The sequence below is a fragment of the Macaca mulatta genome, chromosome 1 (assembly GCF_049350105.2).
Source record: "Macaca mulatta isolate MMU2019108-1 chromosome 1, T2T-MMU8v2.0, whole genome shotgun sequence".
NCBI lineage: Eukaryota > Metazoa > Chordata > Mammalia > Primates > Cercopithecidae > Macaca > Macaca mulatta.
In genome coordinates, this window is record NC_133406.1 from 13868588 (window position 1) to 13895960 (window position 27373).

Sequence of the window (27373 nt, forward strand, 5' to 3'; positions counted from 1 at the left end):
TTATTTTATTTTATTTGAGCTAGAGCCTTACTGTGTCACCCAGGCTGGAGTGCAGTGGTGTGATCTTAGCTCACTGCCACCTCTGCCTCCCAGGTTCAAGTGATTCTGCTGCCTCAGCCTCCCAAGTAGCTGGGATTACAGGTGCCTGCCACCATATCCGGCTAATTTTTTTTTTTGTATTTTTCTTAGAGATGGGGTTTCACTATGTTGGCCAGGCTGGTCTTGAACTCCTGATCTTGTGATCTGCCCTCCTCGGCCTCCCAAAGTGCTAGGATTACAGGCATGAGCCACTGGGTCTGGCCTATTTTAATTTTTTATGAAATTCAGGATATGTGAACTTGAGATAAAATTTCCTATTTTCTATTTGCATTGACTATTTTTTTTTTTTTTTTTTGAGACAGAGTCTTGCTCTGTCGCCCAGGCTGGGGTGCAGTGGCCGGATCTCAGCTCACTGCAAGCTCCGCCTCCCGGGTTTAGACCATTCTCCTGCCTCAGCCTCCCGAGTAGCTGGGACTACAGGCGCCCGCCACCTCGCCCGGCTAGTTTTTTGTATTTTTTAGTAGAGACGGGGTTTCACCGTGTTAGCCAGGATGGTCTCGATCTCCTGACCTCGTGATCCGCCTGTCTCGGCCTCCCAAAGTGCTGGAATTACAGGCTTGAGCCACTGCGCCCGGCCTGCATTGACTATTATCTATTATGTCTAAGGTAAATTTGGTGTTGTCTCTTTTTAATATATACTACATATACTGTATTTTTAAAAGTCTAAATTTATAAAGAAGAAAGGATTAACTGTAAACTTTTTGTTGTAGTTCTGAAGTAAGCTTTCTTCTTTCAAGCCTGTGCTTCCTTGGTAAGGAATGAGAAATCTTACACACTAATATTACTTTTGTAAATTAATTGGCACCAGTAATTATGCCAGTTTAGTTCTTTCTTAAATAATTGTAATGTCTGTAGGAAATGTGGGGTTTTCATGTAGAGTTTTTCCCCACATGAATTTTTTTTTATTTTTTGAGATGAGTCTTACTCTGCCACCCAGGCTAGAGTGCCATAGCGCACGTGATCTCAGCACACTGCAACCTCCGCCTCTCGGGTTCGAGCTATTCTCCTGCCTCAGCGTCCCAAGTAGCTGGGACTACGGGCGCCTGCTACCACGGCTGGCTGATTTTTGTATTTTTAGTAGAGATATGGTTTCACCATGTTGGCCAGGCTGGTCTCGAACTCCTGGCCTCATGATCTTCCCACCACTGCCTGTCAAAGTGCTGGGATTACAGGCATGAGCCACTGCACCGGGCCTAATTTTTATCTTTTTGTTAGAGACGGAGTTTCACCACGTTGGCCAGGCTGGTCTCGAACTCCTGGCCTCAGGTGATCTGCCTGTCTGGGCCTCCCATAGTTCTGGAATTACAGGTGTGAGCCACCATGCCCAGCCTCCCCACATGAATTTGTGTGTGTGTGTGTGTGTGTGTGTTCCCTATTCTTTGAAAACATCCTGTAGAGAAAATGGAAGGAACACTTAGGTAATATCTAATGGGTAATTACATATACAGAAGGAACATTTCTTATTTTTAAAAACAATGATCCATTATAGTTATTTAATCTTTTGACCATTTTTGTATTTCTTGTAACATCTGTCAGACAACTAAAATGCTATTTAAAATCTCATTAGGTTTTGAAATTCTTGTCTGCCAATATGTTTGTGTCAGTAGTCTCAGCTTGTATTTGGTAAGGACATTTGTAATTTGAAAAAGCTTCCTCAACCAAAATTCTCACATGTTATTTTCACCTTTTCTTCCTCTTTATGTCACTGGTTTCCCACTCTTCATGAAGCTTAGTCTGAATAGGGCCTGGAATGCCCCCTACTGTTATTTTCGTGTTAGAATCTTTTAACGGACAGTCCATTTCCTTCTCTTCTCTAATTCTCCACAGGGGTGCTTTTTGGCAAGCACTCTAATTCACTTTCATTGTTGGAATTTCTTAACTTGTGAAATAAAGTCCCTGATAAATTTTTAAGATATACTCTAGTTCTAAAAGTTATTAGTTTTGATGACAGTAACAATACTGTGTAACTGTATTTTATACAAAGAGCATAACTGGCCAGGTAAAAAAAAAATGCAAAAGCTTAGTGTCTAAACAAGGGAATACCTGAATAAACAAATAAAAGCACTGAGAAAGTAGAATAGAAAGAAGTCAAATAACAGAAGAGTCATAATTTTAGCTAATACTTATATATCTGTAAGTTAGAGCTATAAATATATTATTATACATTATGTTTGCTGTTAGATTACATTATTACTCTATAGTAAGTTTTCAAGGAATTTCTTAAAACTATACAGAATATTCCATGAGAATTTTTTTGTTTTGTTTCTTGTGATGGAGTCTTGCTCTCTCACCCGGGCTGTAGTGCAATGGCACGATCTCAGCTCACTGCAACCCCCACCTCCCGGGTTCAAGCAATTATCCAGCCTCAGCCTCCTGAGTAGCTAGGATTACAGGAGTGCGCCATCATGCCTGGCTAATTTTTGTGTTTTTGTAGAGACGGGGTTTCACCATGTTGGCCAGGCTGATCTCGAACTCCTGACCTCAGGTAATCTGCCCACCTCAGCCTTCCAAAGTGTTGGGATTACAGGCATGAGCCACTGCGCCCAGCCCCTTGAGAATTGTAAAACAAAATTTTTCCAGAATAGTAAGGCCATACTCTTTATTAGAACTCTGTATGTAGTTAATTTCATCTAATTTAATAATTTATTTTTTTGTGTGTGTCCTGCCTGCTCCAACACACGTTTGACACCTAAAGTCACTACTCAACATTTTTCTGACATCCAGTCCTCTTGTACCATCCTTTTTTTTTTTTTTTTTTTTTTGAGACGGAGTCTCGCTCTGTCGCCCAGGCTGGAGTGCAGTGGCGCGATCTCGGCTCACTGCAAGCTCTGCCTCCTGGGTTCACGCCATTCTCCTGCCTCAGCCTCCCGAGTAGCTGGGACTACAGGCGCCCACAACCGCGCCCGGGGTTTCACCGTGGTCTCGATCTCCTGACCTTGTGATCCGCCCGCCTCGGCCTCCCAAAGTGCTGGGATTACAGGCGTGAGCCACCGCGCCCGGCCCATCCTTTTTTTTATAATTGAGTAGAAGAGAACATGATTACTATGTAGGATTTATGGAGCTTAGGCAATGGGCCCCAGCCTGTACCATTCCAAGCATCCATTATTTTATTATTTATGTATATATTCTTGCCACCTTGTTCTTAGGAGAATTTAAACAACATACATTATCTCTGAGTAATAAAGGAATCTTCCTTTATCACAGTGTAATGCCTTACCCATGAGGCAGTAACTGTTTTTCCTTGTTTGATGTGTTGGGTGAGGCAGGTAAAATATACAAATGTACAATATCATGTATGCATTCTTAAATTGAAAACTACTGTTTTATCCTACTTCAAAATATAATTGATAACAAAATCCAGGTTGAATTGAGTCAGTTTTTTTATTGATAGTAAAAAATGTCTGGTATAAAACTCGCTACAGAACAGATAGCCTTTGGTTAAGAAAGGTAAAACATGATTAGAACTTTGTTGTTGTTTTTTTTTTTGAGATGGAGTCTCGCTCTGTCGCCCAGGCTGGAGTGCAGTGGCCGGATCTCAGCTCACTGCAAGCTCCGTCTCCCGGGTTTACACCATTCTCCTGCCTCAGCCTCCCGAGTAGCTGGGACTACAGGCGCCGCCACCACGTCCGGCTAGTTTTTTGTATTTTTTAGTAGAGATGGGGTTTCACTGTGTTAACCAGGATAGTCTCGATCTCTTGACCTCGTGATCCGCCCGTCTCGGCCTCCCAAAGTGCTGGGATTACAGGCTTGAGCCACTGCGCCCGGCCAATTATAACTTTGTTTAGCCCACATTAATGTTATGTGCAGCCATCATGAGCTGACTTCAGTTTCTCTCATAAAAAATTAGAAAGCTTGTTTTATTTTCTTTTAAAAACAAAGTTGCTATCTGGACTTCTTTCCATAGCTATTCTAATAGAGCAACTTCTAGGAGTTCATATTGAAATTTGCAGAGGATGGAGGTGTTTTCGTTTCCCACCATGCCCCCAATTTTGGAAGGAAGTAAATTGCTTTCCTAAGCATTATACAATTCTTGGTATTAACAGGAAAGGTGGAAGTACTGCTGCAAATATATAGATGGATGCTACAGTGCCAGGTGTAAGTACCAAAAGAATTGTGTTTAGTAGAAGAACACTTGCTTTAAAGCTTTTCAACGTACTTATCATATATTTGTACTTACACCTGTACTTACCATGTATTTCTATCAAAAAAACCCATATATGATACGTAGCATTATTTTTTATTTTTAAATTGTAGTCTTATTTTATACAGAAGTAAACTAAGCCTTGGACTGAGAATGAGTTTTGATCAGAACCACATAACTAGTAAGCAGGGATTATGTTAAGTCTGTCCTAAAGCTCATTCCATTCCCTCTTATTCTTATTACGGCCCTCAGCATCTTCCAGCATATAAACAGAACCCCTTGCATGGGGATGAATCCTCAGCTTTTCTGGCTACAAGCCAGTAGTTTGTACCAGCGGAATAACCGCCCAGGAGTTTGCTACAGATACTTTCCAGGCCTATGCTAGAGTAAGAATATAATTTATTGGTCAGTTTACTTCTTGATTTAGGGACTTTGTTACTTCCTTTTAATACCTCTAACAATGAGGACATTTTAATTTAAAAGCTCGTTTTCAGGTGTCCATGTTCGAGAGTTAAAAATACCAGTGAGTTTTCTGTTTTCTGTGAGTAATGTGTGTAACTTTGAACACAAGAAGAGAATGTCAATTCATTTTTAATGTTTACTTCTTCTAGCTGTCATACTTGTTGAATGAATGAAGGATGAAGAAACTGTCATTCTTTTTTTTTTTTTTTTTTGCTTTAAACAAACAGTTTTATTGCAGTTAATAGTAGCTTGCACCCTATGAAATTGCGAAGACTATCAGCATTGAATGAAGAGGCCATCACAACTGTTGACTCAGCTGTCTGTACATGTAGGAAGCATTTCAGAATACTGAAAAACTTTACAGAGTAATGTTTTTCTAGTATTTTATGAGCAAGCATTTTTTTTTCTAGTTGATTTTGCATTATCTGTACATTACAATACGGTGCCTTTTTTTTTTTTTTTTTTTTTTTTTTGAGATGGAGTCTCGCTCTGTCGCTCAGGCTGGAGTACAGTGGCGCAATCTCTGCTCACTGCAAGTTCCACCTCCTGGGTTCACGCGATTCTCCTGCCTCAGCCTCCCGATTGGCTGGGACTACAGGTGCCCACCACCACGACCGGCTAATTTTTTGTATTTTTAGTAGAGACGGGATTTCACCATGTTAGCCAGGATGGTCTCAATCTCCTGACTTCATGATCTGCCCACCTCGGACTCCCAAAAGTGCTGGGATTACAGGCATGAACTACTGCTCACGGCCATAATACAGTGCTTTTCTATTACACAATGCCATTTAAAACTGAAGCTATTACCTTAGCTTTCTGATGTGTCTAGATAAAAATTGCCTACCTGCTGCTTAAGAACAAAACAAAGTAAAACAAAATGTAGAAAATACGGTGATTTATCTTAATACTTACTATAGAGATTCAGTTTCTCTTTGTTGTAGCTGAGTAAGCAGTGCTAGTTGAGGAATCGTGAGATCATGCTCTGTAGTCTTGGCTCGGCCAGTAGCTAACTTTATGTCCATGGGCAAGTTATTACATCCTTCTCTTTGTGCCTTGGTAGCTTGCTCTTCAAACCAGGAAGCTGAGATGATTTCCAAGGTTCTTTCCCTTCTCAAATGTCATGATTTTATGAGAGTTTCTCTTTAATATGGCATAGGTTATTTCTGTGGTGTATATTGTACATATTTATATTTCCTTTTATTTTAGATACGATGAATGGATTAAAGCAGATAAAATAGTAAGACCTGCTGATAAAAATGTGCCAAAGATAAAACATCGGAAGAAAATAAAGGTAAGTGCTTGGTTTTACTACACACTATTAGCTCTTTAAAAGAAGTTTTCCTGCAAATGATTCAATTAAATACATGTTAGTGTTACACTTTATTGAAATAGCACATTTTTCAAATGCTAGATTTGTATATAATTAATTTTGTCAGGTTAGGGAGAGCATTTTAGAAACAGTACTGAATGATCTTTGAGACTTTTTCAGTCGCAACATTATAGAAAGCCACTCAACCACATTTTATTTATCCATTTTTGCCATTTCCTTCCCCTCTGGTTCCCAGCCAGGAGCCATAAGGCAGTGTGGCTTGAAGACATAGGTTATTATTATAGCTGTAAACCATTCCAAGGAAGAAAAGGCTATCTGGCAACTCCTTTTTCTCTTCATCTTTATCTGATTATAGTTAGTGGCTTAGAATATTTTCACAAGATTTTGTTTGTTTGTTTGTTTGAGACAAGAGTCTCGCTCTGTCGCCCCGGCTGGAGTACAGTGGTGCAACCTCGGCTCACTGCAACCTTCACCTCCGGTTCAAGCGATTCTCATGCCTCAGCCTCCCGACTAGCTGGGATTATAGGCATACACCACCACACCTGGCTAATTTTTGTATTTTTAGTAGAGATGGGGTTTCACCATGTTGGCCAGGCTGGTCTTGAACTACTGACCTTAGGTGATCCACCTGCCTCGGCCTCCCAAAATGCCAGGATTACAGGCGTGAGCTGCCGTACCCAGCCCCACAGGATCCTATTAACCACACAAATGCCATGGGGATTTACTTAGGAGCTCCTATGGAAAATTAATGTTACTTTTATGTATGATAGAATTATTCATTCTAAGACTAAATTTTCCTAAAAGTTAGGTTAGACTAGGTTTTAGAATTTTTAAAATCTTCTTAATGGCTGTTACATACTTTGAATAGTACATGTTGTTGAGGTGCTTAATAGTTATTTTGAAATTCAGTCTTCATATTCAAAGTGAGATGCTTTTAATATTTACTTTTCTGCTAAATGTTTCTTTAGTGGTCCCAAATAATGAAAGCTTCCCCCCTAAAGGGGTCATTCTTTTTTCACTATAAAATTGGGTCTGTGTTTTAAAATTTTCGGTGTAGCAACCCAGTAGTTACAACTCAAGACTTCTCCAACCCCTTTTTCATTTCCCTTCTTTACACGAAGGTATGAAAATTATGCTGCATTTAGCATTGTTTTTAGGTACTGAAAGAGTTCTGTTGGGGGTAGGGAGACTAAAAATGCCAATATCTTTACACAAAGCAAGTTTTAGAGTAGCATTTGTAAGGTGGAGGATAAGGGTGGGGAAGATAGGGTGGAGGATAGTGGTGGGAAAACTAATAGATTACTTAAGGAGTTCTTTCTAGGTATTTGCCTCTCTTCAGTTCTTGGCCTCTCCTCCTGCATATTAAAACTCCTGGTCATGAGGGAAGAGGCACGTGAATTTTGAAAAGGCTTCCTACGTAATATTTTGATAATGTACATCCCCCCATCACTGTATTTCATCTTACTCTAAGAGCCACTATTGTTGAGGCTGCCCTCTGATACACATTGAAAGCCATATTTGAACTTGAACTCGGGGAAACTATTTCTGCCTTCAGCATGCATGGATAGATTATGACTTTTGGGATAAATTATGAAGTGGTGAAAAGGCCAGCAATAGCAGGAAAATTGGAACAACACTAATCATTTATTGGCTGTGGTAGTCTACTTACATATATGTCTTTTCAGTGTGGTCTGAGAATGAATCTCAGATCCCTAAGGCAGTGGATCTCACTCTTGAACACATTTCAGAATCACTTGGAGGACTACTTAAAACTCAGATTGCTTGGCCTCATTCTGGGCATTTGTGATTCAGTAGATCTGAGGTTGTTTCAAGGAGTTTGCATTTCTAACAAGTTCGCAAGAGATGCTAATATAACTGGGCCAGAGACCACACTTGGAGAACCACTACCCTTAGGCATCTATTATATGTAAGGAATTAACTTATCTTCTCTGCATCTGGAATGATACTAGATATGTATCCTCCTTAGGAGAATTACTCTCACTCAGAATTTATAGTGTTTACTGCTAACTGAAGCTTCAGAGAGCTTATTTTTCCTATAAAATCAAAATAATTTTTAAGAGTAGTTTCCAGGAAATGTATCTGCCTCTGCTCATCTATTTGTAAACAAATAATTTGAGAAAATTTCTCATCTTTTCTCAAAACATTAATATGTCACTGAGGTAGGAAGGTTGCTCCTGACTTGACTTTACAAAAGTACTTGGAATTTTGTCATTCCCAACCCACATATAATGAGATTTTGAAATGACCAGGTTGCAGTTGTTTCTTTTTTTAGTTAGTATTTAATTTAAACGTATTGTGATTTTAATTCTGAAGAGTAAGTTGTAGGTTTGCTAGTCCTAATCACCTATCTGATTGCTAATTTGAGTCCTATTATTAAAGTATAAATACAAAACCTTTTGATCATCCTGTGTAGTATTTTCTTAAGTAGCTTTAAAAATCTTTGGCTGTTTTGAGGGGCTTCTTATATTCTTTCGTTTTATGTTAAATATTTAACAATATATTCTATAACAGTGAGTTAAAAGTGGATATTAACATTGTTTCTAATAAGTGCCTTATGATAAATTATGACATAATTTTTTTTCTTAACCTAGAATAAATTAGACAAAGAAAAAGACAAAGATGAAAAATACTCTCCAAAAAACTGTAAACTTCGGCGCTTATCCAAGCCACCATTTCAGACAAATCCATCTCCTGAAATGGTATCGAAACTGGATCTCACTGATGCCAAAAACTCTGATACTGCTCATATTAAATCCATAGAAATTACTTCGATCCTTAATGGACTTCAAGGTAAACATAACAATCGTTCTGTTGCATGCAGGTATTTGATTGTAGTTTATATGAGTCAAATTCTATAAAGGTAATTCAGTGACATTACCAACTACTATTTTTTCTACCAGAATTGTGTTTGCTCTCTTATTACAAGTTGAATCTCTCTCTTTTTTTTTTTTTGAGATGGAGTCTCACTCTGTCACCCAGGCTGGAGTGCAGTGGTGCGATCTTGGCTCACTGCAAGCTCCATCTCCCGGGTTCACGCCATTCTCCTGCCTCAGCCTCCCGAGTAGCTGGTACTACAGATGCCCGCCACCACGCCCGGCTAATTTTTTGTATTTTTAGTAGAGACGGGATTTCACTGTGGTAGCCAGGATGATCTTGATCTCCTGACCTCATGATCCGCCTGCCTCGGCCTCCCAAAGTGCTGGGATTACAGGCGTGAGCCACCATGCCCGGCCTACAGGTTGAATATCTCTTAACTGAAATTCTTGGGACCAGAAATGTTTTGGATTTCAGATTTTTTTTGGATTTTGGAATATTTGCATTCCACAAGCCAAATCCGAAAATTCTAAATCTGAAATGCTCCAATGAGTATTACCTTTGAGAATCATGTCAGCACTCAAAAAGTGTAAGATTTTGGAGTCTTTTCAGATTTTGGATTTTTGATGTTCAACCTGTACTTGAAATAAAATCAGCCATTGATTGAGGCCCTGAATTTTTTGTTACTAGTAGATCCAAGTGCACCATAAAATTTTGGTTAACATTTAATATTCAACTTTTAGCATTGTTACTTTAGTTTTTTAATCTTTTCTGTACCATCCTTTCTGTTGCAGTGTAAAGCATAGTTTGTGTTGTAAAGAACACCAAACTTTGTTTGTCCTGATTGTGACTATTATGATCTGTTTCTTTGAGACAGGGTCTCATTTTGTAGCCTAGGTTGGAGTACAGTGGTACAATCTCGGCTAACTTCAGCCTCAACCTCCCAGACTCTAAAGATCCTCACACCTCAGCCTCCCGAGGAGCTAGGGTTGCAGGTGCATGCCACCATTCTCGGCTAATATTTATATTGTTTCTAGAGACGGGCTTTCGCCCTGTTGACCAGGCTTGTCTTGAGCTCCTAGGCTCAAGCATCAAGCATTTGGCCTGTCTTAGCCCCCCAGAGTGCTAGCATTACAGGTAGCAGTGACTGCATCTGGACATGACCTTTTTTTTTTTTTTTTTTTTTTTTTTGAGAAAGAGTCTCGCTCTGTCACCCAGGCTGGAGTGCAGTGGTGTGATCTCAGCTCACTGCAAGCTCCGCCTCCCGGGTTCACGCCATTCTCCTGCCTCAGCCTCCTGAGTAGCTGGGACTACAGGCCACCGCGCCTGGCTGATTTTTCGTATTTTTAGTAGAGACAGGGTTTCACCATGTTAGCCAGGCTGGTCTCCATCTCCTGACCTGGTGATCCGCCCGCCTTGGCCTCCCAAAGTGCTGGTATTACAGGTGTGAGCCACCGCGCCCAACCTGACGTGACCTCTTTTATGATGAGATTATTGCTTAGTATTTAAGGCAGAATGAAGTGTAGATAATGAAAGCAATGAGGATTAAAGGGGAGCTTTATTAAATCTGACTGGCAGGGAAGGGGACATATCCGATCTATGAGATAAAAGAATGGATCTCCATAAAAATATCGTAACATTTCTTATAACTTAAAAGATATTTCATTTTTACATACTTTGAATGTAATAGAAGCTAGGTTTTGTTTCTTATTGTAGATGTGTGTTTATATTAACTCATTATTTTATAAACCAAGTGCTGTACTATATTTTTATTTGTTTACTCACCACTGTACTAATGAGGGCAATATTTTAAAATTGATTTTTAAAACATTTTCCAATGTATCCTACATGCGAATAGTACATGGAAAATACATGTATAGTTTAAAGAACAGTAATAATATGGGTACTAGTATGTCTCCACAGTAGCTGTCAAATACTATTTACTTAAACATGTAGTATGTCTCCTCCCAGAAGTAATTATAGTCTGGACTTTTGTGTAATCCTTGCTTTACTTTTCTTCAGAATGGAATTATCTGTATTTATATTCCTAAGTAATTTTTATTTTACTTCCTTTTTTTAGGGTGGTTTTTTTGTTTTGTTTTGTTTTGTTTTTGAGGCAGAGTCTCACTCTGTTGCCCAGGCTGGAGTGCAGTGGTCCTATCATGACTCACTGCAGCCTTGACCTCCTGGGCTCAAGCGACCTTTCCTCCTCAGCCTCCTAAGTAGCTGGAACTACAGGTCTGTGCCACCATGCCAGGCTAATTTTTGTAGTTTTTGGAGAGATGGGGTTTCACCATGTTGCCCAGGCTTGTCTCAAACTCCTGGACTCAAGCAATCCAATCCACCTGCCTCAGCCTTCCGAAGTGTTAGGATTACAAGCGTGAGCCACTGCACCCAGCCTGTTTTTTAGTTTTTTAAAAACTGAGTAACAAGCATAAGCCTAGTTTTATAAGAAAGCGCAGTTGAAGGCTTTCTGAGAATGTTACCTGAATAGAGATTCTAAGCCATACTCTGATTTCAGATTTAGCTTCTTTCTCTGAGAGTTTACAAAAGCCCCTCTAGAGAATTCAGTTGGACAGGTCATGAGCCAGTTCTGGTAAACATAGGGGTCCACTACAGTTAGAATATCTGACACATTTGGCGGGGCATGGTGGCTCACGCCTGTAATCCCAGCACTTTTGGAGGCCAAGGTGGGCAGATTACCTGAGGTCAGGAGTTTGAGACCAGCCTGGCCAACATGGTGAAACCCCGTCTCTACTAAAAAAAAAAAATAATAAAAACATTAGCTGGGTGTGGTGGTGGGTGCCTGTAATCCCAGCTTCTTGGGAGGCTAAGGCAGGAGAAGCGCTTGAACCTGGGAGGCAGAGGTTGCAGTGAGTCAAGATCACATCATTGCACTCCAGCCTGGGCAGCAAGAGCAAAACTCCATCTTAAAAAAAAAAAAAAGAATTATCTGACACATCTGACACATTCACAGTGGATGTTATGTGGGAGTGTGCTCAGTCGTAGTAGCAGACTACTCTGTATATTCTCATTCTAGGCTTATGGTGATTTACCCCTATTTTTCACATGTAGGTCAGAATGTTTCTGCTGGATAAAGTGATGTCATTAGCTGATCTAGGTAGTGGCACATAAGACATGGAAGGGAGAGTTGGAATTTCATTGAAACAAGATAAATATAAATTTTATAAACAAGATAAATTTTATGGATTTTAAAATCCAGTCTGGTTCACTCAGGCATTCAAAGACTACACAGTGGCAGCAGGTAGCTTAATGATAATAGCCTGCAGTATGACTTTCTTTGGAAATAGGCCTGCTCTAGTCTGGACTGGCTTCCCTCTATGTCTGTTGCACAGCTATTTTCCTAGGGAGATCCCATTCTAGGGATCTCCTTTAATGTAGTTCTTGGATTTCTTTGTTTTTGGCATCTCACGTTCCTGCCCACCCCTATACTTTCATTTTGGTGAAGCACATTTTGTAGTAGCTTCTTAAGAACAAGTGCATGAGAAGCAATTTTTAGAGATTGGCTGCATTTAAATATTTGTATTCAGTTTTGCAAATATCTTTATTCTATTCATAGTTTGACTGGATTGGAAGTTTTTCCTTCAGTATTTTATTGGCAGTGTTGAATTGTTTTTTTGCTTCCAGTGTTGCTTTTGTGAAGTCCAGAGCTCTTCCAACTCCTGATTCTTTGTGTGTGACGTGTTTTATTCTTTATTTTTTGCTTTTCCCTCTCTGGAATCTTTTTTTTTTTCTTTTTTTGAGATGGAGTCTCACTCTGTCGCCCAAGCTGGAGTGTAGTGGCACAATTTCGGCTTACTGCAACCTCTGCCTCCTGGGTTCTAGTGATTCTCCTGCCTCAGCCTCCCTAGTAGGTGGGATTGCAGGGGCCTGCCAGCACACCTGGCTAACTTTCGTATTTTTAGTAGAGATGGAGTTTCGCCATTTTAGCCAGGCTGGTCTCGAACTGCTGACCTCAAGTGATCAGCTCACCTCAGCCTCCCAAAGTGCCAGGATTACTGGCATGAGCCACCATGCCCTGCTAGGAATCCTGAGTCTTTTGTTTTGCAGGTCCAAAAATTTCACTCTGAAATATATCTACACAAGGCCAAAGCAAGAGAACAGATATATCCATAGCACACTTGGCTGTTCTCTTTTTTTAGCCTTGTGTGGGTATATTTTCATCCCCTGTGGTGTCTACTTGCTAGACTCTTTCATTCTAGCAACTTCTGTCTTTCTGTTCTAGGCAGTTTTTTTTTTGAATGATTTTCTTGATTATTTCCTCTTCTGCATTTTACTGTTCTCTCCCTTTTTAATTTTTATTCATTATTATTATTTTAAAAAATAATTATTTTTGAGATGAGGTGTCACTATATTGCCCAGGCTGGTCTCAAACTTCTGAACTCAAGCGATCTTCCTCTCTCAGCCTCCCAAAGTGCTAGGATTACAGGCATGAGCCACCGTGCCGGCCCCGCTAAATTTTTTTTTTTTTTAATTGAGACTGTGTTTCACTATGTTCAGCCCAGGCTGTTCTCACACTTCTAGGCTCAAGCAGTCCTCCTGCCTCAGCCTCCCAAGTAGCTGGGTAGCTGGGGTTATAGGTGCAGGACACTGCACTTGGCTGTTATCTTTCTTTGGCCAGCCATTATTTGATATTATACCTTCTGTAATATACTCTAATATGCTCACATTTTAATTTCTTGCTTTTTATTAAATTTTTTGTCTTTTTCTTATTTCTTTGAAATTTTATCTGCTTTGTCTTTTAATCCTTTTGTTGACTTCTTGCTGTAATGTTTAAGTTTTCAATTTTTTTTTTTTTTTGAGACTGAGTCTCACTGTGTTGCCTAGGCTGGAGTGCAGTGGTGCGATCTTGGCTCACTGCAGCCTCCGCCTTCTGAGTTCAAGCTGCAACCCCCACCTTCCAAGTTCAAGTGATTCTCCTGCCTCAGCCTCCCGAGTAGCTGGGATTACAGGCGCCTGCCACCGTGCCCAGCTAATTTTTTGTATTTTTAGTAGAGATGGGGTTTCACCATCTTGGCCAGGCTGGTCTTGAACTCCTGACCTTGTGATCCACCTGCCTCAGCCTCCCAAAGTGCTGGGATTACAGGCATGAGCCACTGCGCCTGGCCTTTTAATGAATATTTTTAAATTAAACTAGTTTGATTTTTCAAGAGCTCTATTTTCTGTGTGTTTTGTACCACTCTGTTCTTATAGATGGACGTAATACCTTACCTTTCTGATTTTGATCTTTCAAAGGATTTTATAATTTTTTTTTTTTTTGGCTAGGTCAATTTCCTCTAATTTGCTTTTTTCTATTTTGTTGATTTGAGCTCTTCCCTATTAAGATTTTTTTCCTGGCTGTCTTAAGATTATGAAGGAAAGACTAAACTGATTTGGAAATTGCAAGCATATGGTTGGCACAAGTTGACCTTGAGTTTCACTATCGGGTGATCTGGTTGGCCATTTCCTAGGGAATTAATAATATGAAGTCTTTAGGTCTTTTTCTTTTAGACTAGTTGGCTTCCAGAGAAAATAGTTCCAATCTCTTGACTGGAGGGTGGTAAGAGAATGGTTTCCAGTGTTCTAGGGTCTAGTTGAAGAATAGAGATTGGGGTGGGGGGATTCTTAGTGTTTAGATATGTTCGTGAATCCCCCTAATTTCAGCATTACATCTGTACCTGTGCCTTCAACAGTTGTTAGCATCTTCCAGGCTAGGAGCCCTCTCCTACTATCTTCAGAGAATAAAGCTCTAGAAGGGCAGTCACCTTGCAACCTGAAATGAGGTGGGGATCTAGGCATCTAAGTAATTTTCAGTCTTCACCCAGTGCTCCTTGTATGAGGCTCCCCACTGCCCTTTTTTATTTTCATAGGCACTAGGGCAGTCAGTAATTATTGAGGGTTCTATGGTAAACTGGGTTGGTTCTTGACTTTCCTCACTGCTGGTATGAGGTTTAGCCTTCTTTGGTGCCCTTCATTCATTCATCTGCTTTCTGATTTGCAAATTGTGTTGCTTTTCTCTATTTTCCCCCATTTTTAGAGGTTTATATCATTTCAGAAATTGCATTTTTATACCGTATATATGACATATTAGTATATATAGATACACACAGACACACACATATATAAAATGCCCACAAACCCCCGCCATACACATATTTATACTGTATGTGTAATATACACTCACATGTGTGCAGTCTTTTTACAGATGGGATCATTAACATATTACAAACTTTTTTCCCCCAACTTAGTAGTATAACTTATAAATCTTTCCAAATCAGCACATCCACATCTACTGAATAGATATATCATAATTTATTTAATTAGTTTCTAACACAAAGACATTTTGGTTACTTCCCATATTTTTCCTTTTAGACAGTTCAACAATGAATATAGTATTTGCATACTTTTAACATTTTAAGTGCTCTCTTCATGTTTTCTTTTTTCCTCAGTGAATTTTATTTTATTTTTGGCCACAGATCAAATTGAAGACATTTCAAATATTTCTAATTAATTAATGATCATCATATGAATGCATATTTGTGTGTGTATATGTATACATAAAAATTTGATACCCCTTGCGAGTAGAGAACACAGACAGCTAAGATTCTATCCTCTTGTCCTGAGATGGGTTGGGAATAAAACTAGAGGTACAGTGGTAGTTGGAGTTCTGTGGAGAAATTGAATGCCTCTGGAGAATAATCTTCTACATTCTGGCAGTGGAAATCCCCTAGAGTAAACTAGATCCCGGATGAATCACGTAAAGCTTATCAGTTAATAAATCTGACTAACAGTAGCACCAAGCAAGTTTTAATAGGGCATTCTTGATAATCTCTTGTTAAACTCAGAGAACCTGCAGTATCTATAAAACAAGAATAAGCTGGGCATGGTAGCTCACACCTGTAATCCCAGCACTTTGGGAGGCCAAGGTGGGCAGATCACCTGAGGTCAGGAGTTCAAGACCAGCCTGACCAACATGGAGAAAACCCGTCTCTACTAAAAATACAAAACAGCCGGGCATGGTGGCGCATGCCTGTAGTTCCAGCTACTTGGGAGGCTGAGGCAGGAGGATCGCTTGAACCCAGGAGGCGGAGGTTGTGGTGAGCCGAGATCACGCCATAGCACTCCAGCCTGGGCAACAAGAGTGAAACTCCGTCTGAAAAAAAAAAAAAAGAATAAGATGCATTGAAAAAGAAAAGAACAAGAAAGACTTGGAGATAAAAACCTAAATTAGGCCAGGCACAATGTCTGAGGCCTATAATCCCAGCCCAGCACTTTGGGAGGCCAAGGTAGGCAGATCACTTGAGCTCAGGAGTTCCAGACCAGCTAAGCAACATGGTGAAACCCTGTCTCTACTAAAAATACTAAAATTAACTGGATGTGGTGCTTGGTGCCTATAATCCCAGCTGCTCAGAAGGCAGAAGCATGAGAATCATTTGAACCCATACCGCTGCACTCCAGTCTGGGCAACAGAGAGAGACTCTGTCTCAGAAACAAAAACAAAAACAAAAAATCTAAATTAAAATTCAGAAGAGCTGGGCATGATGGCTCACACCTGTAATCCTAGCACTTTGGGAGGCCGAGGCAGGTGGATCACCTGAGGTCAGGAGTTTGAGACCAGCCTGACCAATATGGTGAAACCCCATCTCTGCTAAATATACAAAAATTAGCTTGGCATGTTCCTCTAGTCCCAGCTATTGGGGAGACAGGAGAATTACCTGAACCCTGGAGGTGAAGGTTGCAATGAACCGAGATCGTGCCATTGCACTCTAGCCTGGGCAACAGAGCAAGACTCTGTCTCCAAAAAAAAAAAAAAAAAATTTCAGTAGAGCATTAAGAATTTTAAATGGAGGAAATCTTCAGAAAGTATAAAAAAAGCAACGATGGAAATTTTCGAGAAAAGATATGTTGTATAGTGTATTAATCTAAGAAGGGGTAAGTATGAAAATAGAGGAGAGAGGCCAGGCACAGTGGCTCACGCCTGTAATCCTGGCACTTTGGGAGGCTGAGGCGGGCGGATCACGAGGTCAGGAAATCAAGACCATCCTGGCCGACACGGTGAAACCCTGTCCCTACCAAAATACAAAAATTAACTGGGTATGATGGCAAGCGCCTGTAGTCCCAGCTACTCAGGAGGCTGAGGCAGGGGAATCGCTTGAACCTGGGAGGTGAAGGTTGCAGTGAGCTGAGATTTTCATTCCACTCCATCCTGATGACAGAGCAAGACTCAGTCTCAAAAAAAAAAAAAAAAAAAAAAAAAAAAAAAAAATAGCAAGTAACTAAAAGAAGAAAAATTCCAGAACTGACAGACACAAATCTTTACATTGAAATTGCTCACTAGGTACTTAATAAATTAACAGAGAGTCATACCATAGTACATCATTATGAAATTATAAAATATCAAGAATGAAAAAATCACCACAAAGGAATGAGAAACCAAATGAAAGTTATGGTTTATAACCCCTTAAGCAAAGAAGCAGTACATTCAGAAGGATTCAGAACTCTGAAGGAAACAATTTTTAACCTAGAATTCTGTACCTCATTAAACTCTCAATCAATGAAGTTTGAGGGTAAGGATGTATTCATATATGTAAGGACAATGAATATTTACATCCCATGTACCTTTTTAAGGAAGCTACTCAATGGTGAGCTCTAGTACAGATGCGATAACCAAGGAAGAAGAAGATGTGAGATTCAGTTAACAGTGGATCTAGCTCAAGAGAAAGTGAGGAGGATTCCCAGGATGACAGCTGTTAGAGCAGACCCAGAGAGATACCACCCAGATGCTGTTGCGGAAAATAGCTCTCTAGGGTGCAGAGATTGGGTGAATATGGGGAAATTGGATACAATGCTTGATTTAATGAAATAAAATAATGTGAAAGAGATACAAAGGAAGATATAACATGCAGAAAAGTAGTTGGAAACTCTTTGAAAAATAAAATGCTGTATAAGAAAGGAAGTTTATCAAATGTACTACTAATTTCTGCAGGGAACCACATTTACATGTGTTATAAATACTATATTGTAAAAATGAAAGATAACTATATATAGGAAGGATGGTAGAGGGCAGATATGGGTGTTGATAAGAAAGAATCCCCATTGCTCACAGAGGATAAACTTTATAAATAAGTCAGCAGGCCAGGGATGTTGGCTCATGCCTATAATCCCAGTGCTTTGGGAGACTGAGATGAGCAGATCACTTGGGGTCAAGAGTTCAAGATCAGCCTGGCTAAAATAATGAAACTTCATCTCTACTAAAAATATAAAAATTAGCTGGGCATGGTGGCGCGTGTCTGTAGTCCCAGATAGTTTGGAGGCTAAGGCAGGAGAATTGCTTGAACCTGGGAAGAGGAGGTTGCAGTGAACTGAGATCACACCACCGCACTCCAGCCTGGGTGACAGAGTGAGATTCCATCACACACACACACAAAAATAAATAAAACAAATAGTATATTATTAAAAGTAAGAGATGACTATAACAGATGTTAACACTTTGGAGGTGGAAAAAGATTTTTATCCTCTTGTTGGTTTTTCATTATGAGTCTAGATTTGTTTTTAATGATGTGTGTGTATTGTTTTGATAATTTTAAAAATGTAGCCATGCAGGCACACATTGTAAAGGTCAAATGTTTTAAGCAATCTTAGTTATATCGGTTACGTTTTACATTTAATGAATTTAGCTAAAGAACATGCATGGATTTCTCAGAAGAGAGCTATAGTTAAGGTTGTAAGTTCTGGAGGTAAATGACTTAGATTTAACTACTTTTGGGGGTAGATTAACCTCTTAAATCCCAGTCCCTTTTTTTTTTTTTTTTTTGCTGTGTTTTGTTGTGTTGCTTTTGTTTTTCTTATTTATTTAAAACCCTAGTCTCTTAAACTATAAAGTGGGGCTGATAATGACATGTATCTCGTAGGGCTATTGTGAGGATTGAATGAGATGGTCTGTTCAAAGCGTGTCAAAGTAACCAGCATGTAGTAAGTTCTCAGGAAATGTTATCTTAAAATAATAATAAAATGATTTACCAGAATGAACACACTGAAGCAGTAAGTTCATAATTAATTTTATACAAGTTAGTAGTAACTAAAATTAATTTTATCTGTTCTTTAAAACATCATGGAAATCATTGATTACAAAATTATTGAATATTCATTATTACATTGAAAAATGAAGCTAGCCAGGTGTGGTGGCTCACGCCTTTAATCTCAGCACTTTGGAAGGCCGAGGTGGGCAGATTGCTTGAGCTCAGGAGTTCAAGATCAGCCTTGGCAACATGACGAGACCCTGTCTCTACAAAAAATACAAAAATTAGCCGGGTATGGCACACCTGTAGTCCCAGCTACTTGGGAGGCTGAGGTGGGAGGATCATTTGAGCCCAGGGGGTTGAGGCTGCAGTGAGCCATGGTAGTGCCTGAGGAATAGAGCAAGACCCTGTCTCAAAAAAAAAAACAGAGAAAGAAAGAGAAAGAAAAGAAAGAAAAAGAAGGGAGGGAGGGAGGGAAAGAAAAGAAAACAAAAGAAAATGAAAGAAAAATGAGAGGCCAGGTGCAGAAGCTTGCTCCTGTGATCCCAGCTACTCAGGAGTCTGAGGTGGGAGGATCTCTTGAGCCTAGGAGTTTGAGGCTGAAATGCGCTGTGATTGTGCCACTGCACTCCAGCTTGGTTCAGAGAGTGAGACCCTGTCTCTGATTAAAAGAAAAACGAAGGCTGTAGTTTTATAAGAATATAAATAGTGAGCCGAGATCGAACCACTGCACTTCAGCTTGGGTGACAAAGTGAGACTCCATCTCAACAAAAAAAGAAGAATATAAACTTACAGGTAGTACAATCTGGGATTATATCCTTACTCCACTATTTTCTGAGATATGATAAAAATATTATACTCATAATAACTTGGAGAAGCTTTTTTTTTTTATTTCCACTTTATTAAGGTATAGTTTACATAAAATTGATGACTTTTATGTTTAAAATTTGATGGGTTTTAACAAAAGTCTACAGTATTATAACCATCACCGTGATCGTAATAGAACATTTCCATCATCGGAAGAGCCTCTTAGCCTCTTTGAAACCCAGTTGCTTTGCATGTAACATAGAGATAAAAGCCAGCGACCTCAGGTGGCTGTATACACAGGACTAATATATACAGTCCCTGGCACATAGAAGACACTGCTAGTGTTCTTATCATACTCATCATTTTTTTTTCTCTTATTTTCTAGCTTCTGAAAGTTCTGCTGAAGACAGTGAGCAGGAAGATGAGAGAGGTGCTCAAGACATGGATAATAATGGCAAAGAGGAATCTAAGATTGATCGTTTGACCCACAACAGAAATGATCTTATTTCAAAAGAGGAACAGAACCCTTCATCTTTGCTAGAAGAAAACAAAGTTCATGCAGATTTGGTAATATCCAAACCAGTGTCAAAATCTCCAGAAAGATTAAGGAAAGATATAGAAGTATTATCTGAAGATACTGATTATGAAGAAGATGAAGTCACAAAAAAGAGAAAAGATGTCAAGAAGGACACAACAGATAAATCTTCAAAACCACAAATAAAACGTGGTAAAAGAAGGTATTGCAATACAGAAGAGTGTCTAAAAACTGGATCACCTGGCAAAAAGGAAGAGAAGGCCAAGAACAAAGAATCACCTTGCATGGAAAACAGTAGCAACAGCTCTTCAGACGAAGATGAGGAAGAAAAATCAAAAGCAAAGATGACACCAACTAAGAAATACAATGGTTTGGAGGAAAAAAGAAAATCTCTACGGACAACTGGTTTCTATTCAGGATTTTCAGAAGTGGCAGAAAAAAGGATTAAACTTTTAAATAACTCTGATGAAAGACTTCAAAACAGCAGGGCCAAAGATCGAAAAGATGTCTGGTCAAGTATTCAGGGACAGTGGCCTAAAAAAACGCTGAAAGAGCTTTTTTCAGACTCTGATACTGAGGCTGCAGCTTCCCCACCCCATCCTGCCCCAGAGGAGGGGGCGGCAGAGGAGTCACTACAGACTGTGACTGAAGAGGAGAGTTGTCCACCCAGTGTAGAACTAGAAAAACCACCTCCAGTCAATGTCGATAGTAAACCCATTGAAGAAAAAACAGTAGAGGTCAATGACAGAAAAGCAGAATTTCCAAGTAGTGGCAGTAATTCAGTGCTAAATACCCCTCCTACTACACCTGAATCGCCTTCATCAGTCACTGTAACAGAAGGCAGCCGGCAGCAGTCTTCTGTAACAGTATCAGAACCACTGGCTCCAAACCAAGAAGAGGTTCGAAGTATCAAGAGTGAAACTGATAGCACAATTGAGGTGGATAGTGTTGCTGGGGAGCTCCAAGACCTCCAGTCTGAAGGGAATAGCTCACCAGCAGGTTTTGATGCCAGTGTGAGCTCAAGCAGTAGTAATCAGCCAGAACCAGAACATCCTGAAAAAGGTGAGAAGGAAAATGTATACTTTGACATATTTTAGGATTTCCCCTCTTAAAGCTTCAATGATTTCACGGTATCTCTTGTTATAACGTGAGGCGATTAAGTGTCGTATTTGTGTGAACATGGTAAAAATGGAAATTTTAAAGGTAATTTGAAAATGAATAGTGGAATGCATTTAAAAGCTTGAGAAGGCTTTAATGTGCTTTGCTTGAGCCATCCATGACATTTTATTGTGGACCAGAACACATGCTAGAAATTGCACCCAGGCCCAAATCCAAACCTGTTTGAGAATTCATTATATGCAGTGGTTGACTATATGGCATGAGCAGCTTAAATCTATTTCTGTAACATTGTTTTTGCAATTGTAATGTGCAGTTTCTCACGAACATTTTGATTTATTGACAGACCCCTCCACCCTTAACCAAATACTGTATGTAGGGGTTTGGAGCAACCAACTGTCCAGGCACTGCTTTCCTCAGACAACCGTGTCAAACTGATTTTCAAGCCTGACTAACTTGTGTGAGTTTGTAAAGGAATTTGATGCTTTCTTAGATGCATAGCTTCCAAATTGAAGGACCAATGTGTACGTTAATAACCTACAGTAATACTTTTTGATTTTCCGTGAAATTGTTAAAAGTGGAAATTCAAATCGGTACCTTCCCAAAGTATTAGTGCCTTTCGATGGTGCCATAGCCATACTTCTGTCATCATTTTTCTTATAAACCACTTCATTCAGGTAGCTTTAAATCAGTATACTCTAGGCTGACACCTGGCTTTGGAACACACTTTTCCATTGTAAAGACAGAGCAGAGCACTAGGGTATGTTTTTTATATACCATAAAAGATTTTAGAATGCTAGCTTTAGGTTTTTAGCAGAGCTTAAAAGAGATATGGTCTAGATCAAATTAGTTAATTCTGTGTTTTCTAAGGAATCTTGACTTAAAACATCTCTGTTTTAAAATAAATTAAAAATATACTTGCAATTAAATTGAAATGTTCTTTGCTTTTTTCACATTTATAAGTGTAACTACTATGATTTTATCTGTGCCATACTATCTCATGGAACTGAACTATCCAAACATGACTAATTTTCAAAATGAAAGAATCCTTTATTTCAGAATATTAGACAGGCTTTCAACAATAAAATTTTACTGACCAGGTGTGGTCACCACGCCTGTAATCCCAGCAATTTGGGAGGTCAAGGTGGTGGATAGCTTGAGTCCAGGAGTTCAAGACCAGCCTGGACAACATGGCAAAACCCCATCTCTACCAAACATACAAACATTAGCGAGCTGTGGTGGCACATGCCTGTAGTCCCAGCTACCTTGGGGGCTGAGGTGGGAGAATCACTTGATCCTGGGAAGGCTGCAGTGAGCCAAGATCACGCCACTGCACTCCAGCCTAGGTGATAAAACAAGACCCTATCTCAAAAAAAAAAAGGAAAGAAAAAAACAGGTTTTACTGTTACAGGTTTTTTGGGTTTTTTTTTTTTTTTTTTTTTTTTTTGAGATGGAGTCTTGCTCTGTCGCCCAGGCTGGAGTGCAGTGGTGTGATCTGGGCTCTCTGCAACCTCCGCCTCCTGGGTTCAAGCAATTCCCCTGCCTCAGCCTCCTGAGTAGCTGGGACTACAGGCATGTGCCACCATGCCCAGCTAATTTTTTGTATTTTTAGTAGAGATGGGGTTTCACCATGTTAGCCAGGATGGTCTTGATCTCCTGACCTCATCATCCGCCTGCCTCAGCCTCCCGAAGTGCTAGGATTATAGGTGTGAGCCACCAGGCCCAAACTATTGTTACAGTTTTTGAGAGGTTGTATCCTCATTATATGTTCCTAATATCTTACAAAAGATTAAAATTAACGAAAAAGAGACAGCTGGGCGCGGTGGCTCAAGCCTGTAATCCCAGCACTTTGGGAGGTGGAGACGGGCGGATCACAAGATCAGGAGGTCGAGACCATCCTGGCTAACAACGCTGCCGTTTTGAATCTTAATCTTGACTAGGTTAGTAATTATGGAATTTGAAAGCTACTCCTAAATTTAGGGTAACTTATATCTTTTTAGAAATAATTGTTTTTTTGTTTTATTTTTTGTTCTTTTGAGATAGAGTTTTGCTCTTGTTGCCCAGGCTGGAATGCAGTGGTGCAGTCTTGGCTCACTGCAACCTCCGCCTCCCAGGTTCAAGAGATTCTCCAGCCTCAGCCTGCTGAGTATCTGGGATTAGTGCCCAGCTAATTTTTGTATTTCGTTTAGTAGAAATGGGGTTTCACCATGTTGGCCAGGCTGGTCTTGAACTCCTGACGTCAGGTAATCCACCTACCTCAGCCTCCCAAAGAGCTGGAATTACAGGCATGAGCCACCACGCCCTACCAGAAATAAATTCTTAAGCACCTATTTCACATGGCCACATTTTAATACATTTACTTACTATGAATATTGGAGAGTCCCCACTATATCACAAGTTAAAACGTAAGTTTTGCTATTTAGATGTAGTTTTTTCCTCTTAATTTACTCTACATTGAAGGTTTTTATTTCTTAGCATCTGAGCACTTTAGAATTCAACTCTTTTGGAGAGAAACCTGACAATTATGACTCTGTGCCTCAGTATGGTCAATATCTACGTCTCCTTTGTGTTTCACTTAAATTGTTATATTAAAATGACTTTAGGTGGGTTCACATACTTGGTGTAAAAAATAAAAAAGAAATAAATATTAAAAATTTAAAAAGGTATTAGGAAAAGTTATAAGTAAGATTATATGACCTATTTTTAAAAAAGGAAGTTGCAGACAGTTAATTACTTGTCCTGTTTTTGACCAAGGAAGTTAGGTTTTATACACAGAAGGTTGATTTAGTGTCTGACATTGGAACTGAATGGAGATAGTACTTTATTAGTCTCTGGAGAAAAAAAGCTTATTTTATACAGTCTGAGAGATAACATATATGAATTAGACAGAAGTATAGCAGATGCTAAGGAATAGAAAAATGCTACAGTTGAGAGAAGTGATTCATCAGTGAAGCCTGGAACATCTTAGTGAAGATGTAGGACTTGGGCTAGTCCTTGAAGAAAAGGGAGACATTTATTTGTAATGTTTTGCAATAATTTCCCACCAAGAAGATGAGACACTTTTTAGAACTACTATGTTGAATTTGTAAATGGTATGTGTGTTAACCAGACAGCGTCCTGGGAGCTTAGTTATTTTTGAAATAAATTGGTTAAAAAAAAACCAAGTGTGAGTTACTGCTAAAATTTACCCCATTAATATCATTATATCATTTTAAAAATTATGTTAATATAAGACATAATGTCATTAACATTTTAACCTGTGATTAAGTCTTTATATTTTGGTTTTATTGAATCTTAACAAATTTCAGTTTTTATTTTCAGCATATGCTTGTTTTTTAATTACTAGGCTCATAAACTCCCAGTACTATATTAAGGACTATTTTCAATTTAGATCTGATTTTTTAAAGAAGGATGTGCATACTTTATTTCCCTTTTTTAAAACCCTGACTTTTATTATGTACAAGAATTCAGACTCCATTAATGACAGTTTATTAAAAACTTGTAATTTCTGTGACAATTTATAAATGTCATAAAGAACATGTAGTTTGGATTGTTCTATGCTTCTAAAATGTGAAATTAATTTATACCTAGGAAATGTTGGATTTTATTTTGTGTTACTTAATCCCTTTCACTTCATAGCCTGTACAGGTCAGAAAAGAGTGAAAGATGCTCAGGGAGGAGGAAGTTCATCAAAAAAGCAGAAAAGAAGCCATAAAGCAACAGTGGTAAACAACAAAAAGAAGGGAAAAGGCAGTAAGTGTGAAATATCTAATTTTTAAAATATAAAAATAATAGCTGATAATTTTCTCCCCAGTAAGAAAATGGTATTCAGGATATGGGATAGTACATTATTTTGATTTTGTCTGTACACTCAAAAAAAGTCACACAGATTCTGTAAGGCTACTTGCTTTAAAAAGAAAAAAAAAAACATGCATTAGGAGAAATACCTAATGTTAATGATGAGTTGATGGGTGCAGCAAACCAACATGGCACATGTATACCTATGTAACAAACCTACACGTTGTGCACATGTACCCTAGAACTTAAAGTATAATAATAATAATAAAGAATTTCTGCAAAAAACCCCACAGGTTTTCTAATCTTAGGTAAATTCTAGTTTTAAGCAAGTTGGTATTATTCAGCGGTGGTATTGATTGCTGATGAAAAATCAAGTAATCTGTTTTTGAAATAGTAGCCAATATACTATAAACATCAACATATTTGTTACCTTTGTGTTCCACAGTTATTTTCACTTGCTATAAAATGTATCACACATTGTGAAATATTTCAACTGTGTGTTTTTATTACAGTGAAATTGATCGCTTAGTAATTCTTCAAGGCAAAATCAGCATAGAAGTGTAACAATCAAGATACCTTTAGAACTGTAATTCCAACAACTCAGTCTACGACATTTATCTTTGGTACCCTATATTATGTGACCTGAGAGTAACTACAAACAATACTTTTTGCTAAGTATGCTCCAACTTTAGCAACGACTCCGTTCATCAATCCACAGAAAATATATATACTGTATTTCTTCTGAGGGCTGCACATTTTATCTCTTTTGTAGACAAAGTAAGAAGCAGAAAATATGTAAAGAATTTTTTTTCAGGTGCCCCACACTGACCTCCTGCTGCTCTTCCAGGAGACTCCTGCCACCTCCACTGCCTGACCTTTGCTAGCAGCCGGCTTGGCTGCACTTCAGTGCAGAAAAGGGTTATTCGGCCAGCTCCCCGAGGTTCTGCTGAGCCCATATGACTTCCAGGCGGTGAATATGGCGTCCCTGGGGCCCCGGGCGGCTGTGCTCAGCAAGGCCATGAAAGCCAGGCTGAGACAGTCCACTGCATAGAGTGGGGCCAACCCTTGGGTGGCTTAGCTAGGAGTTGCCAGGGGTTCCAGAGCAGCAGTGGGGGAGCTGGGAGGGAAGTTATGTATATGTGTCAACCAGTGGTGGAGTTTCTTTATTCCCAAAATTTCACAGTGGGAGGAGTTGCTGCTATCTGCCTTTACTATTTGGAATACTTTCTGGCTTTGAGAGTTTAACTCTTTTTTTTTTTTTTTTTTTTTTTTGGTGATGTTGTTAAGTGAAAAATCAGTAAATATATGCCAAATCAGTCAGTCATCAGTTGTTTGGTGTAACTGGTAGGATATTTAAAGTGTTTTTTCTTTCACTGTGATGTTTTTGTCTTCAAGCATTTACTATTTAAATGACATTTCCTAGGAGAGTTCATCTTCAATGAGTCATTTAGTATATTCATATAATACAGAGACACAGTGTTCTCCCATTTTACTTACTGGGCTTCTGCCATGGTAAATCAGAATGAGTAACCATTCTCAGAGAATAATTTAGTAACATGAATTAATTCTGATGGAATCTAAAGTAATACTTTGTATCCAGAAAGAGGTTATCTATGGAAATACTAATCCCATCACCTGCCTGTCCACATGGTAAGCTGTCAAGGTCAGGTATTTCCATTTTAGTACTGAAGTTTACTTAGCAATAGCAGTTGTAACATAATTGTTACACAGACTTCTGAATTGTTCATAAAATACTGAATATTTTATTAGGGTGAAACTGATTATTTTAGTCAACCCACAGCATAGGAGTTATTTAAGAATAATTTCATTATACATGTCAAACTTTAGAGTTTATTCCCAAGGAGTTCTTTATTGAGTATGATGATTGTGCATCATTATTTGTTTATTTTATTTTATTTTTTTTTTTTTGAGACGGAGTCTCGCTCTGTCACCCAGGCTGGAGTACAGTGGCCGGATCTCAGCTCACTGCAAGCTCTGTCTCCCAGGTTATGCCATTCTCCTGCCTCAGCCTCCCGAGTAGCTGGGACTACAGGCGCCCGCCACCTCGCCCGGCTAGTTTTTTTGTATTTTGTAGTAGAGACGGGGTTTCACCGTGTTAGCCAGGATGGTCTCGATATCCTGACCTCGTGATCCGCCCGTCTCGGCCTCCCAAAGTGCTGGGATTACAGGCTTGAGCCACCGCGCCCGGCCGCATCATTATTTGTTTGTGG

The 27373-nt window shown here is 39.2% G+C and overlaps 1 protein-coding gene across 7 annotated transcripts in view; it reads left to right on the forward strand.

Moving 5' to 3' along the window:
• The window catches only part of ARID4B (AT-rich interaction domain 4B), a 167318-nt gene that overhangs the window by 131373 nt on the left and 8572 nt on the right, over positions 1-27373 (forward strand). For 5 of the 7 annotated variants that reach the window (XM_077998447.1, XM_077998439.1, XM_015126853.3 and 2 more), the window contains 4 exons: positions 5909-5993; positions 8645-8843; positions 20079-21290; positions 24984-25097. In XM_077998447.1, the coding sequence (XP_077854573.1) occupies positions 5909-5993; positions 8645-8843; positions 20079-21290; positions 24984-25097 (1610 nt within the window). Of the gene's footprint in view, positions 1-5908; positions 5994-8644; positions 8844-20078; positions 21291-24983; positions 25098-25956; positions 26113-27373 lie in introns of all 7 variants that reach the window. The other 2 variants (XR_013416007.1, XR_013416006.1) reach the window with 2 other exon arrangements.